Source organism: Hemicordylus capensis, chromosome 1 (assembly GCF_027244095.1).
Source record: "Hemicordylus capensis ecotype Gifberg chromosome 1, rHemCap1.1.pri, whole genome shotgun sequence".
NCBI lineage: Eukaryota > Metazoa > Chordata > Lepidosauria > Squamata > Cordylidae > Hemicordylus > Hemicordylus capensis.
The window spans coordinates 386,814,128-386,829,315 of record NC_069657.1 but is presented as its reverse complement, the minus strand read 5'-3'; the positions used below and the strand labels follow the sequence as shown (position 1 = coordinate 386,829,315).

Here is a 15,188-nt window from a genome sequence, read left to right as displayed (position 1 = left end):
GATATTTGAACGAGTGCCCCCTCTTATTCATTCATTCATTTATTACATTTCTACACCGCCCATCTAATGGCTCTTGGCAGTTTACAAACTAAAAGAAAATATAATAATTCAAAACTCAAACTTGAAGCCATAAAATCCGAACAATTAAAACAGTTTAAAACACTGAAAACAATTTAAAGCAGATTTAAAAACCTTGGAAGGCCAGACCAAACAGATAGGTCTTAAAGGCTCTCTTTAAGGTCGATAATGTATTTAAACCACAAATTTCTGTGGGTAGTGCATTCCACAACCTAGCAGCAGCTACAGAGAAAGTCTCCCCCAGACAAAGCAGTGGCAGCTGGAGATGATCCTTTCCAGATGACCTCAACATGACACATGACCTTGGCATACGTGGAAAAAATGGGGAGTGGGCAGGTTGACCTCACATATCTGTGGGTCAGGGAGGCCAAGAATGACTGTAGAAGTCATTTCCGGCTGCTATTTTGTGTTCAGAGCCTCAAAATGGCCCCATTTTTTAAACAGGGAGTGGTGGTTTCCAGCCAATTTCTGGCTGATTCGGCAGCATTTGATGGCACAGCGTGATTCAGGGGGAGCAGCTAAGACAGTAGACAGCTTCCTTCTGTGCCCCCCCTTCTTTGTTTTAGCGAGGTTTTCCGGCAACCGGGAACCTAACCCCCAATTCTCCATTTCCCCAATGACTTGATATTCGCAGTTGCCATATCCGCGGTTGTCGCATGGAATGGAACCCCTGCAAATATCGAGATCCTCCTGTATTCTACCATAAAAAAGAAGGGTGAAATGAAAGAAATATGTAATTATGAACTATGTAATTAAGGCAATTCAGGTAGGTTGTTCAGCAATAAGCCCCCACTTGTGTTGAACAAGGAAGCACTAAAATGAGCTGAACCTGAAAGAGAAGGCTTTCAGTTACCATAGGAAAGGACCTTTGCTGAATGGAACTTAGTTCTGAATAAACACAGAAGAACAAACTAATATAGAGAAGTAATTAAGGAATACAGAAACTACTGGGCCATGGGGGTGGCGGGGAAGGGCATTGCTGAATAATAAAGCAATATATTTTGTGCCTTGAGACGCCACCATTTTAATTCTGCTTCCAGATTATTGTGGGAAAACAATGCCTCAGCAGCACTAAAGGACATTTGTGTGGAGGAAGCCAAAGTATGAGTATGCATAGCAACTGTTATCTCTTTGGATAAAAGAAATATTCGGGAGAAATAAGGAATAATTTGAAGTCAGTTTATAAATTCCAGGCTGAATTGGTTTCATTTAAGAATGTACTGTCAGTTACATGATAAAGTTGTAGTCATTGAAGTTTGGGCACATCCAGCCCAAATTGTGTTCCACTTATTTTAAGGAGAAAGATAGAGGGAACTTGTGTACTAGCTTAATTCTCCCACTGAAATAAATTGAATTTAGCATGATTAACATTGGCTGAATTTGGCCCTTTGTTACATGTAGCAGATTGAAATTTCATTTTCCTGACAATATAACCATATAATTACCTCAAAAACAGCAACCAAGTTGGACTTGCTCTGTTTTTAATTTTAAAAGGAATAAGTTGAAACTGAGTTATTTGATGCAACATGAGTTACTTCCTTCATATTTGAAGAGTTTTTCTACAGTAACTCTAAATGGTTTGATCAGAATGTAAATTATATGTGAATTATGCAGCTTTCTCCAATGCAGTGTACAAAATTAGAGACCTTCTTATTACAATTCAGGAAAAGAATTAGAGAGAGTATGTTTTTACAATCCAAAAGGGCGTAAATGTAAGCAAAATAATAATTTAGCTTACATTTAACACAGCAGGAAGTTGGACAGAAAATAATCCTCTAAAGCAAAACTACTGGTATATTAACTACTCCAGAGATGCACTTCATTAAATTGTCACAAACTGTTTCCCCCAGGGTGTTAGTCTGTGGATCTCTCTTTATCTTTCTTTTAAAATTCTATGCATGACCTTGCCTATGTTTTCTTTTGTGGTACATGTGTGGTTTATAATAGGTTAAAAAGTGTCAGTTCGTTTCTTTAATTGGGTATGGGGCAGTTTTATATGTGATTATTTTGTGATGTTCTCTTCTTCCATTCAGAATAGAGAGTAAATACATCTTAGTTTTGTTAAGAACTAACATTACTATAGAAGTAATGTCAACATCCTTGTTATTTCTGTGATAATCTCCATGTGTTGTACAGAATGCAGTTCATTTAACTTCATGTTGGATTGCCAACATGCTTCAGTACAATTCTGTACTTTTTGTTGAACAATGATTGTTCATTAATCTCTTCAGACTGATCTTTTGTTAGCTGAAAATTTAGGGTATGTGTACACTACTGCTCCTCTGTTGCAGTTTTCTTAAGTTTATAGACTTGTTTTTTCAGTTATCCTGCCAATATGCTTTATCTTCTTTTGTGGATTTGTGCGGTATTCTTTAGGAAATAATTTTTAAAAGAAAATTGCTGACTATCTGTATACTTATAGCAATAGCTTTATTTCAGGAACTTAAATGTGTGTTGGTGAGGTGAGAATGAGTGTACTGATAGGCATGCATACAGTGGATGAGTCAAAAAAGCAGTACTGGCACTGCTACCTCTTTTGCGATTGCATGTTATGTGCTTCTTCCATTATTCCAAATAATTCCATTGTTGTGTGTTACTTTCATTATTCCCAATGGAGGTAGTGTGCAACGTGCAATTGCGTAAGCAGCAGTAATGCAAGTACTGCTCTCCTGTATAGCAGCAACATCTGCACTAGCACTGCATGTGTTCAGCAGTGCAAATTCCAGGCTGTGCTTGTGCTGCTGCTTGAATGGGGGAAGGAATTATTTTAAATTTTTCCACTTCCCTCTAAAGCCCACCGTGCATCACCAAAATATGTTCCCGTGGGTCCATTCTCCCCCCTCCCCCAAAATCATGCTTCCTCTACTTAAGTGACAGTGCAATTGTCACTGGGAAGGGAAGAGGGAACATCTTGGCAGGGCAGTGACTGTGTTTGGGCTTCTGCCCCACCTCTTTCTCCAGGTGTGTGCCATCTACCCTCAGCCTCTGCGGCTTTAAAGCTGGGGCTGGGCCAGGGACTGAGGAAGGGAAGAGGGAACATCTTGGCAGGGCAGTGACTGTGTTTGGGCTTCTGCCCCACCTCTTTCTCCAGGTGTGTGCCATCTACCCTCAGCCTCTGCGGCTTTAAAGCTGGGGCTGGGCCAGGGACTGAGGAAGGGAAGAGGGAACATCTTGGCAGGGCAGTGACTGTGTTTGGGCTTCTGCCCCACCTCTTTCTCCAGGTGTGTGCCATCTACCCTCAGCCTCTGCGGCTTTAAAGCTGGGGCTGGGCCAGGGGCGTGAGCCTCTTGGCGTGAGCCGAAGGGCGAGAGCACAAGGGCTCTCGTCCTTGTGGCTCTCAGCCGTGGGGCGAGCTGCCTGGAGCCCTGAAGACCTTTTCCTCCTGCCTTGACGATCCATCTTCCACCAAGCAAGAAGTCAGCAGGGACTGTATGAGTCTGGTCTTGGTTTTATATTAAGCCAAGTAGCCGTGGTGGAATAGTCTGGGGAGATGTGTCTGGGAGAGCGAAAAAGTGGGTCTGGAGTGGGGGCGGCAATATCACGGGTAGCGGGCAGAGGGAGGTATGGCGGTGGGAGTTGGGCAGGCCGTTACAGGGGAAAACGGTCCAGGCAATTGAGGCCTGTTCCTTTTTCCGGCCCTTCCCCCAACCCTCTGACCCTAGGGAACTCTGTGAACACTCCTTCGAGGATTAGGGTGCTGCTGCTAAATGCCAGGTCAGTTAATGCAAAAACATCTCTCATCCACGATTTGATTGTGGATGAGCGTGCTGACCTGGTATGCGTGACGGAGACCTGGTTGGATGCGCTGGGCGGGGTTGGTCTCTCTCAGCTTTGTCCTCCAGGTTTCCAGATCGTGCAGCAGCCCCGCCTCGAGGGTCGGGGAGGAGGCGTTGCGGTCATCTTTCGAGAGACCCTCTCCGTTTCCAGGTGCCCAGTCAGGCAATCTCAGAATTTTGAGTGTTTGTCCTTGAGGGTGGGCCTCCGAGATAGGCTGTGGATTCTGCTGGTGTACCGACCACCCCGCTGCACTTCAGTCTCCCTACCTGAGCTGGCGGGGGTGGTCTTGGAGGTGGCCTTGGGTTCCCCCAGGCTTATTGTTTTGGGGGATTTCAATGTCCACGCTGAGGTCCCCTTAGTGGGTGCGGCTCAGGATTTCATGGCCTCCATGGCAACCATGGGCCTGTCTCAGTTGGTATCGGGCCCTACCCACGTGGCGGGACACACTCTGGATCTGGTTTTTGCCGATCGGGAAATAAATGATCTGGAGGTGGGGGAATTTGAGATCACTCCCTTGTCATGGACAGATTATCACCTGGTGGGGTTTAGTTTGACTGCTCCGTCTGCCCTCTGCAGGGGTGGTGGGCCGATTAAGATGGTCCGCCCCCGGAGGCTTATGGATCCGCTTGGATTTCAGACGGCCCTCGGGGAGTTTCCAGTGTCCAGAGCTGGTGACCCTGTCGAGGCCTTGGTTGATCTCTGGAATGGAGAGATGGCACGGGCTGTTGACACGGTTGCCCCCAAGCGCCCTCTCCGGCTTGGTGGAGCCCGTTCTGCTCCTTGGTTTTCCTCGGAGCTTAGGGCGATGAAGCAACTCGGACGACGGCTGGAGCGACGCTGGAGGAAGAGTCGTCACGAATCCGACCGAACACGGGCTAGAGCCCATTTTAGGGACTATGCCGTGGCGGTGGGGGCGGCGAAGAAATGTTTTTTCTCCGCCTCCATTGCGTCTGCTCAGTGCAGGCAAACAGAGCTGTTTCGTGTGGTGAAAACATTGCTCCACACATCCCCCCGGACAATGGGGGAGGAGTCATCTACGGCTCTTTGTGATCGGTTTGCCTGTCGCTTTGCAGATAAAGTCGCTTGCATCCGTGCTGACCTGGACTCCAGAGTTTTGGCAGTTCCGGCAGACGTGCCTCTGGTACCATCTGGTCCCGTTGTGTTGGATTCTTTTCAGTTGGTGCGGCCTGAGGATGTGGACAAGATCCTTGGCAGTGTGCGGGCGACTTCGTGCGCTCTTGACCCTTGCCCTTCATGGCTAATAAAAGCTGCCAGGGAGGGGACAGGTAGATGGCTGGAGGTGATCGTTAATGCTTCGTTAAGGGAGGGCAGGATGCCATCGTGCCTCAAGGAGGCGGTGGTAAGACCTCTATTAAAAAAGCCCTCCCTTGATCCCTCCAACCTGGACAACTATAGACCTGTGTCTAACCTCCCCTTTTTGGGCAAGGTGATGGAGCGTGTGGTGGCGTCCCAGCTGCAGAGGGTCTTGGATGATACGGATTATCTGGACCCTTTTCAATCTGGCTCCCGCCCCGGGTATGGGACTGAGACTGCCTTGGTCGCTCTAGTGGATGACCTACGCCGGGAACTAGACAGGGGGAGTGCGTCCCTGTTGGTTCTGCTGGACCTCTCGGTGGCGTTCGATACCATCGACCATGGTATCCTCTTGGGCCGCCTCTCGAGTATGGGAATCGGAGGCACTGCATTGCAGTGGTTCCGGTCCTTTCTTGGGAGGAGGGTCCAGAAGGTGGTGCTGGAGGACTACTGCTCGGCCCCGTGGCCGTTGGCCTGTGGGGTCCCGCAGGGATCGGTCTTGTCCCCCATGCTGTTTAACATCTACATGAAGCCGCTGGGAGAGGTCATCCGGAGATTTGGACTGAGTTGTCAGCAATATGCGGATGACACTCAGCTCTATCTCTCCTTGTCATCTGATCCTAGGGAGGCGGTGGATGTCCTGAATCGGGGGTTGGAGGCCGTGATGGGTTGGATGTGGGCTAACAAACTGAAACTGAATCCGGATAAGACGGAGGTACTGTTGGTCAGTAGGAGAGCCAATCGGGATGAGGAGATTTTACCGGTTCTGGATGGGGTTGCAATCCCCTTGAAGGAGCAAGTACGCAGCTTGGGGTTCTACTGGACCCGGATCTGCTTTTGGAGGCTCAGGTGGAGGCGGTGGCCAGGGGTGCCTTTGCACGGCTTCGGCTGGTGCGCCAGCTGCGTCCCTTTCTCGAGAAGGCAGATCTGGCCACGGTTACCCATGCCTTAGTCACGTCGCGGCTGGATTACTGTAACGCGCTCTGCGTGGGGCTGCCCTTGAAGAGTATCTGGAAACTGCAGCTAGTGCAAAACGCGGCAGCGAGGGTTTTATCCAGAGCTGCCCGTTGGGAACATATCACCCCCATTTTGAAAGAGCTGCACTGGCTGCCGGTTCGTTTCCGGGTCCAATTCAAGGTGCTGGTTTTGACCTTTAAAGCCCTAAACGGTTTGGGCCCAGGGTATTTGAGGGACCGCCTGCTCCCAAGGGTTGCTGCCCGCTGGACGAGGACATCTGAGGGGGCCCTGCTCCGGGTGCCGACAATGAGGGAGGCCCGGTTGTCGTGCACTTGGGACAGGGCCTTCTCTGTTTCTGCCCCCAGACTCTGGAATGCTCTCCCAGTGGCCATTCGTTCCTCGGACTCCATCACGGCTTTTAGAAAGCTTTTAAAGACTTGGCTTTTTACCCAGGCTTTTACATGATTGTTTTCTATTGCAGCTTCTCTGTGTTCCTATTTGTTGTATTTGTTGTGTTGTTTTTATGCCTGTTTTTGTACTTTTAACATGATGTTTTTATTGTGTTTTTATTGTATGTTTTTAACTTTTGTAAACCGCCTTGGGGTTATATTTTTAATGAAAGGCGGTATATAAATGCAAAAATAAAAAAAATAAAAAAAAATAAATTGTAGTCTGGGACTCATACTGCTGCAAGCGTGCACTTCTAGTCTTGATGTTGGCCAGTGAGTACAAGATGTTTGTGTATTGTAAGCAAATGGAATCTTTCTTCCATAAATTAATGTAGAAAATAATTATTCAAGCTGGGGTTCCCAACATCATTACCAGCCTGTGTCCCTGTGCCTCTATCAGTAGCTTAGATCTCTAGATCTGCAGTAGCTAGATCTGCTAATTTCTGTACTGTATATTAAGCTGCTGTTAAACACAGCACTTTTTCTGCTTAGTTTGCAACCCTACTTCAAGCGGATTTTAAAATAGATTTGACTTTAATATGAATCATGTTTTCTTTTTTTAGGGGAATATATAAAAAATTGGAGGCCAAGATATTTCCTGTTGAAAACAGATGGCTCTTTCATAGGATATAAGGAGAAGCCCCAAGACGTGGATCTACCATATCCTCTTAACAACTTTTCAGTAGCAAGTAAGTAGCTTCACTTTAAAGGTTTGTTTTAAGGTTTGATCAGCAAGATGGGTATCCAGAATGATGAACCAGTGGCCCATGATTTGATCTAGCTCCTGCCCTGCAAATTATTTTGTCTAGCTACTGGACAATATGCCAATGGATACTGAGGAGTGTTTGTGTTTCCACATACACTTGTATGTGAGCAACAATGGCAAAGTGGGAAAGTGCTGCAGGTGGAAGACAGTGTAGGGATGTGTGAACTTGCTCTACATCGAACTGGCCCGGCTCGAGGGCTCTACATTGAACTGGCCTTGAGCTGGACCAGCTTGAGGGTTCTAACTTTAAAAAAATTTTTAATTTAAAATTATTTAAAACATTTTTTAAAAGACTCACTGCCTCTGGGGGATACTGCCGCAGCCACAGGAAATCTCCGGTGGTTCCCCTTCGCCAGCTGGCCTCCCCCCGCCCCCCCCCGTTCTCAAAATGGCCCAGTCATGCATGTGTCTATTGTGCATGTGCGGTGGCCTCCCAAATGGCTACTGCCACTACACAGAGACCCAGAACGGGCTGACAGCTGCCCGAACCTGGCTGTTTCGAGACTGGGAGGAGGCCAGCGGGGGGGGGGGGGGGGGACACCAGAGAACCCCGTGGCAGCACCCCTGAAGGTGGTAATTTTTTTAAAAAAAGTTTGAAGCCCTGAACTGGCTCAAATTCGAGCTGAGCCGGGGGGTGTTCAGGGCTGTGAAAAACCGTACATTCCTGGTACGGGAAAAGCCCAGGAGATTTAAAACAGAAGGACCAGTCCATACGACTGGGTGGGAACTACACACACAGCCAACTACTGGAGAGGAGAATGCTGTGTTCTGTTGGTTAGTTCTGTCCCAGGAGGACCCTGAAGAAGCAGCAGGCTGAGACTGCTGAGGAAATGGGAAGGCCACAGCCAGTGAATAACAAGTTAGGACAAGTTCAGTTAGATGCATGAGGGAACTTATCGTTTTCTTTTCTGTATTGCTTAGAGTCTGAGTTGCCAGGTTTAATGAAAACTGTCTCTCTTTTACAGTCTGCTTTACGAAGAGACAGTTGATCTTATTGCACAATATTTTTCTTTTAATGTAATAGTAAACCCTTGTTGGTGAAGTGTGTTATTCTTCATTTTGGGTCTGCCTTAGTCATGTGCTTTTGGAAACCTAGGATTGATCAACCCTTTTGGGGAGGGTTTTGCAACTTTACACCTTCCCACCAGGAATTTTATATAGAGAGTGGGGTTTTTTACATCAAAATAAAGTGGATGGTGGGAGCCTACTGTGAATCCCTTATACACAAGGATTCAATCCCAGTTAACTCCCCGCTCCTCCTCTGGCAGGAATCATGACGCATGTTGTGTTAAATGTATGGCTGACACCAGCTACAGCAATGACACATTTAATTCCTCTTCCTTGCTCTTTAATATCTAGAACAGTTTATCCACATCCTGACATTAGGATAAGAACATAAGAACAGCCCTGCTGGATCAGGCCCAAGGCCCATCTAGTCCAACATCCTGTTTCGCACAGTAGCCCACCAGATGCCGCTGGAAGCCACAGACAGGAGCTGAGGGCGTGCTCTCTCTCCTTCCATTACTCCCCTGCAACTGGTACTCAGAGCCATCCTGCCTTTTGAGGCTGGAGGTGGCCCACAGCCCTCCGACTAGTAGCCATTGATAGACCTCTTCTCCATGAAGTCATCCAAACCCCTCTTAAGGCCATCCAGGTTGTTGGCTGTCACCACATCCTGTGGCAGAGAGTTCCACTAGTGGATCACGTGTTGTGTGAAAAAGTACTTCCGTTCGTTTGACCTCCTGGCAATCAGTTTCATGGAGTGACCCCTGGTTCTAGTGTTGTGTGAGAGGGAAAAGAATTTCTCTCTCTCCACTTTCTCCACACCATGCATGATTTTGTAGACCTCTATCATGTGTCCACGCAGTCATCTTTTTTCTAAACTAAAAAGCCCCAGGTGTTGTAGTCTTGCCTCATAAGAAAGGTGCTCTAGGCCCCTGATCATCTTGGTTGCCATCTTCTGTACCTTCTCCAGTTCAACAATGTCCTTTTAAAGATGTGGTGACCAGAATTGTACGCAGTACTCCAAGTGTGGTCGTACCATAGTTTTGTATAAGGACATTATAATGTTAGCCGTTTTATTTTCAATCCTCTTTCTAATGATCCCTAGCATGGAATTGGCCTTTTTCACAGCTGCCGCACATTGAGTTGACACTTTCAACAAGCTGTCCACCACGACCCCAAGATCCCTTTCCTGGTCTTTCACCAACAGCTCAGATCCCATCAGCATATACTTGAAGTTGGGGGTTTTCGTCCCAATGTGCATCACTTTACACTTGCTAACACTGAACCGCATTTGCCATTTTGTCGCCCACTCCCCCAGTTTGGAGAGATCCTTTTGGAGCTGCTCACAATCTGTTTTGGATTTCACTACCTGGAAGAGTTTGGTATCATCTGCAAATTTGGCCACATTGCTGCTTACCCCTGCTTCTAGATCATTTATGAATAAATTAAAAAGCGCCAGTCCCAGTACAGATCCCTGGGGGACCCCACTTCTTACTTCCCTCCATTGTGAAAACTCTCCATTTATACCTACCCTCTGTTTCCTGTCTTTCAACCAGTTAGCAATCCACACATGTATTTGTCCCTTTATCCCATGACCGCTAAGTTTCCTCAGGAGTCTTTGATGAGGAACTTTGTTAAAAGCTTTTTGGAAGTCCAGGTAGACTATGTCAACTGGATCACCTTGATCCACACACTCGTTGACACTCTCAAAGAAGTCCAAAAGGTTGGTGAGGCAAGATTTACCTTTGCGGAAGCCATGCTGGCTCACTCCCAGCAGGGCCTGTTCTAGGTGCTTTACAATTTTATCCTTGCGGATGCTTTCCATCAATTTGCCTGGAACAGACATTAGGCTAACTGGCCTGTAATTTCCCGGATCACCCCTGGATCCCTTTTTGAAAATCGGTGTAACATTTGCTACTCTCCAGTCCTCTGGTACAGAGCCCAATTTCAGGGATAAGTTAAATATTTTAGCAAGGTGGTCGGCAATTTCACGTTTGAGTTCTTTGAGGACTCTTGGATGGGTGCCATCCGGCCCTGGTGATTTGTTAGCTTTCAGTTTTTCCAGACAGTTTAGAACATCATCCCTTGTCACTTCTATCTGACTCAGCTCTCAGCTCTCTAACCTCCATCCCTAAAAAGCCTGGTTCAGGAACAGGTATATGCTCAGTATCCTCTGCCGTGAAGACAGATGCCAGGAACTCATTCAGCTTCTCTGCAACCTCCATATCCTCCTTAATAATCCCTTTCACTCCCTCATTGTCTAATGGTCCAACTACCTCCCTGGCAGGTTTCCTGCTTCTGATGTACTTAAAGAAGTTTTTGTTATTCCCCTTGATACTTTTGGCTAAATGTTCCTCAGACTCTCTTTTTGCCTCCCTTATTGTCACCTTGCATTTCTTTTGCCAGAGTTTGTGTTCCTTTCTGTTCTCTTCGTTTGGACAGGCCTTCCAATTTCGGAAGGAAGTCTTCTTCCCTTTTATGGCTTCCTTGACGGTACCCGTTAGCCATGCTGGCATCCTCCTGGACTTAGTGGTACCTTTCCTCCTTTTGGGTATACAATCTAACTGGGCTTCTAGTATTGTGGTTTTGAGTAAACTCCATGCATTCTGGAGCGAAGTGACTCCTGATTTCCCCCCTCAGCTTTCTTTTCACCATACCCTTCATTTTGGAGAAGTTTCCTCTTCTGAAATTCAGAATGTCTGTGTTAGACATCCTTGGTGATTCTCTCTCCGCATGTATGCTGAATTTGATGGCACTGTGGTCACTGTTCCCTAAAGGGTCGATGACACTGACACCACACACCAGGTCCTGGGTGTCACTCATAATTAGATCCAAGGTCGCCTTCCCTCTGGTCGATTCCATGACCAACTGTTCTAGGGCACAGTCATTTAGCGTATCTAGAAATTTGACCTCTTTGTCCTGACTTGAATGTGAATTTCCCCTGTCTATGTGTGGGTAGTTGAAATCACCCATAATTACAGCCCTGCCTCTCCTTGACGCCTCCCTGATTTCATCCTACAACTCCCAGTCACTGTAGGCATTTTGATCCGGAGGGCAATAGCACGTCCCCAGTAGCACGTTCCCTTTCCGGCCTTGTATAGTCACCCATAGGGTTTCTGTAGAGGACTCCAGTCCACCTAGGTTTTCTAGCTTGTTAGATTCTATCCCTTCTCTAACATACAGTGCTACCCCTCCTCCAAGGCACCCCTCCCTGTCCTTTCTATAGAGTTTATACCCAGGGATAACAGTGTCCCACTGGTTCTCACTGTTCCACCATGTTTCTGTTATGCCCACTATATCTATTTCTGCGTTAGCAACCAAACACTCCAGCTCACCCAGCTTGGTTCGGAGGCTTCTGGCATTGGCATATAAGCACCTACACGCTGAATCTCTCACCTGATGTATGCTATTCTTTTGACTCTTTGACCTGCTGGCACAGGCTCCCGTCTGCTCTTTATGAGGTTCTGCTCTGTCCCCTTCTGTTTATCTGAATTCTTTGCAGCCTCACACTTTAAAGGATGGCTTTTGCCAAACTGGATACTGCCCAGCTCCCATCGGCTGTTCCCCAAGTGTCATTTTAAAAGCTGCTCTGCAACCTTTTTGATTTTAAGCGCCAGAAGTCTGGTTCCATCTTGGTTCAAGTGCAGCCCATCCCTTTTGTACCGGCCTTGCTTGCCCCAAAATGTGTCCCAGTGCCTAACAAATCTAAACCCCTCCTCCCTGCACCAACGTCTCATCCATGCATTGAAACCCCTCAGCTCTGCCTGTCTCACTGTACTTGTGTGTGGAACAGGTAGCATTTCTGAGAATGCTACCTTGGGGGTCCTAGACTTCAAAATGCTACCTATCAGCCTAAATTTGGCTTGCAGGACCTCCCGACTGCATTTCCCCACATCATTGGTGCTGACGTGCACCACGCCAACTGTCTCCTCCCCAGCACTGCCTGTCTAGACGCTGCGTGATGTCCGCAACCTTTGCACCAGGCAGGCAAGTCACTGTGTGGTCAACACGCAGGTCACAAACCCATCTCTCTATCCCTCTACTGACCAACTACAAGGAGGCCCCCACCCCCCAGAGGAGTGTCCCCTGTGCAAGAGGATATGGGCTCATCATCCACGGAAGGGGCCCTTTCTAAAGTAGCATTTCCCTCTTCCTCAGACCGATGTCCTCCTTGCCCAAGACCATTATTCTCCCTGACAGCAGAGGAGCTACCAGCCCTGGAGTGGGATGCCTCTATCACATCCCTGAAGGTCTCGTCCACATGCCTCTCTGTCTCTCTGAGCTTCTCCAGATCCGCCACCTTGGTCTCGAGGGAATGGATTTGTTCCCTGAGAGCCAGGAGCTCCTTGCACCGAGCACACACCAATGACTTCTGCCCATGGGGAAAATAGTCATACATGTGGCACTCTGTGCAATACACTGGGAAGTGCCCCTTCCCCTGCTGACCTTCTATCTTCATACTGTTTTAGTTGGCTCTTTACAGTATTTAGGGAGCTTATTGTCTGTTTATTAGATAGTTTATTAGGATAGGTCTCAGCTGTAATGGTCAACTATTTAACTGTCCAAACAGTCTTTCCCAAGAATATGAGGGATACGAGGGAGGGATATGTACTTACGTTCTCTTCTCCACCAGGCTCCTTGTGATCGCAGGGGCTTGTTCCAGGCTCCCCTGCACACTTCCCGCTAAACTCCTACAAAACTCCTACGTCCTGTTTGCTATCCCAGTTTGCTATGCTCTGTTCGCTATGCTCTCGGGCCTTCACCTCATATGTAGAGTAGCCTTCCAACTCTCACACAGGATGTGAGTCAAAGGAAAGGAATGTGGGGCCTCTCGCAGCCCTAGCTGACTCCACCGCCTCCAAGCAGCCACTAAGTAAACACTGCAGTTAGGTAACCCTAAGAACTCCTAGCCCTGTGATATCTTAACCCTAACAAGTAACAGAGAGAGAGAGAGAGAGACTAAGACCTACCCCTTAAAGAGAAACAGCCCCTGCAAAACTCCCCTCTTCCTGTTAGTTTGTTTGAAGGGGAAAAGGCTAGATGTTTAGAAAGGCTTGCTCACCTTCTCAGCTGTGTCTGGATGTTGTGCATTTACCTGTTTCTGCCAAGCATCATTGGCTGCTGCTGACGGGGCAGGAAAACACACAATTATGTGATGTCAGAAAACCATATAAATTTCTCAAGCAATTGCAGAGAGGGAAAACGGAATTAATCACATGCTTGCCTTTTTTGGCAGTAGCTGAGTATTTCATGTAATGTGTAGTTCTGACATTAGAGAGCATCACATGGAATATATGTTGATCCTTAAAACATAGTATTCTTAATAATTTCGTTGATGTGAAAGCTTTCTAAGAAATATTTTATGGCCTTAATGCATGATCAGAGGGATGAAACTAAGCTGGAGGTTAAATGGTTAAACATCCAACCATTAAAACTTTACACTTTTAATAAATTCTGAACAGATGATATGTTTTTTTTCCGGGGGTTGGGGGGGAACTGGCAGGTTTTAGGCCGTCTAATTGGCTTCCCAGCTTTACAGAGTAATTACAGCTTCAAGCAAACTTTGTCATCTGTGGTTCAGAATGGTGTAAGATAAACAAAATGTTTTGAAATACAGCTTGTAGTTAAGAGTTGTTCAGGAGAGTTTAACATAACGATGCAATTGAGAGACTAGTGTAATTTTGCCTCAAAATGCTATTGTAACTAATATCTTCGAGTGTGCCAGACATTTTAGGCATGTGGTGAAGAAAATCAGGCTCCACTTCACATTATGGAAATAATGTCAGTGGTTCAGAAACTTAAACTAATTTTTTTTCACCCAGGCCATTGGAATAGAAATAGTCTCAGAGCGGGGAACCCTTTTCCCATTAGATATTTTCTCCAGTTTCTTTTTCTGAATTTGTATTGTGTTAATTGGATTAATAGTCTTCAGACAAACGTTTGATCTTTTCAGATATTCAACTCTCAAAACTATCATTAGATTAATATTGAATAATAACTAGAATGAAAGATGTAAAATAGTGATATAAGTTTCCAGGTTGTAGATCTGTCATTCTGGGTCTACCTGTTTTTATTGGCTTGTTCATCCTTTTCAGTGATAGCGTAGAGTTCCAACTGTTTTTTAAAAAATCAGGATTCCGCTTTTTAATTATATTTGTTTATGTATAATAGCAAAGTTGAAGAAGAAATTGTTGTAATGTTCATTTAGTAGTGACCCAGCTATGGTTTAAGCATTCTGAGCCAGCAATGGGGTTGTCTTAATACATTCTATGTGTGTCTGTATTTTTCAAAAATAGTTTTTCTATAGGATCAGTAGAGTTTTAAATTACTGCCAAAGAATATTGTATTTGTAGTCTGCTATTTTATTGATTTAAGGGGTGGGCCCACAGCTCAATGGTAGAGCCTGTGCTTCAGATGTATAAGGCTTCAAGTTCAACTCGCCTCATCTCTAGTTAAAGGATCTTTGGGCCAAATTAGAAGTTTTGGAGCAACTGCATGTCTGTTACTGCATGCTTGTTAAACACATGCTTGCTCTTGCCTATGAAGTGGAAGTTGGTGGGTGAACTTTTTAAACTAGAAGAAGCATGCGTGAGAGGGGAATGAAACCTGCCCCTCCCTCACCTTACTTTACTGTGTTTAGTTGCTTTTAAGTAGTTTTTCTCTAACCTAACTTCAATATCGAAAGGGAATCAGGTAGGGAGGAAACTCCGTAAACCAGCTGACTGCAGCAAGGTAAGGTGTGGGGTGGGTTTCATGGATACCTTTTTGTATATAAAGTAAGACCACCCCACCCCTCACTTCATAGACAAATGGGGCAAGCACATATTTAACAAATACAATTG

At 46.2% G+C, this 15,188-nt stretch overlaps 1 protein-coding gene across 9 annotated transcripts in view; it reads left to right on the top strand.

Annotated features, from left to right (window-relative positions):
- The window catches only part of AKT3 (AKT serine/threonine kinase 3), a 357,028-nt gene that overhangs the window by 140,505 nt on the left and 201,335 nt on the right, over positions 1-15,188 (top strand). For all 9 annotated transcript variants that reach the window (XM_053301809.1, XM_053301802.1, XM_053301817.1 and 6 more), the window contains exon 3: positions 7,139-7,264. In XM_053301809.1, coding sequence (XP_053157784.1) covers positions 7,139-7,264 — 126 coding nt within the window. The remainder of the gene's footprint in view (positions 1-7,138; positions 7,265-15,188) is intronic.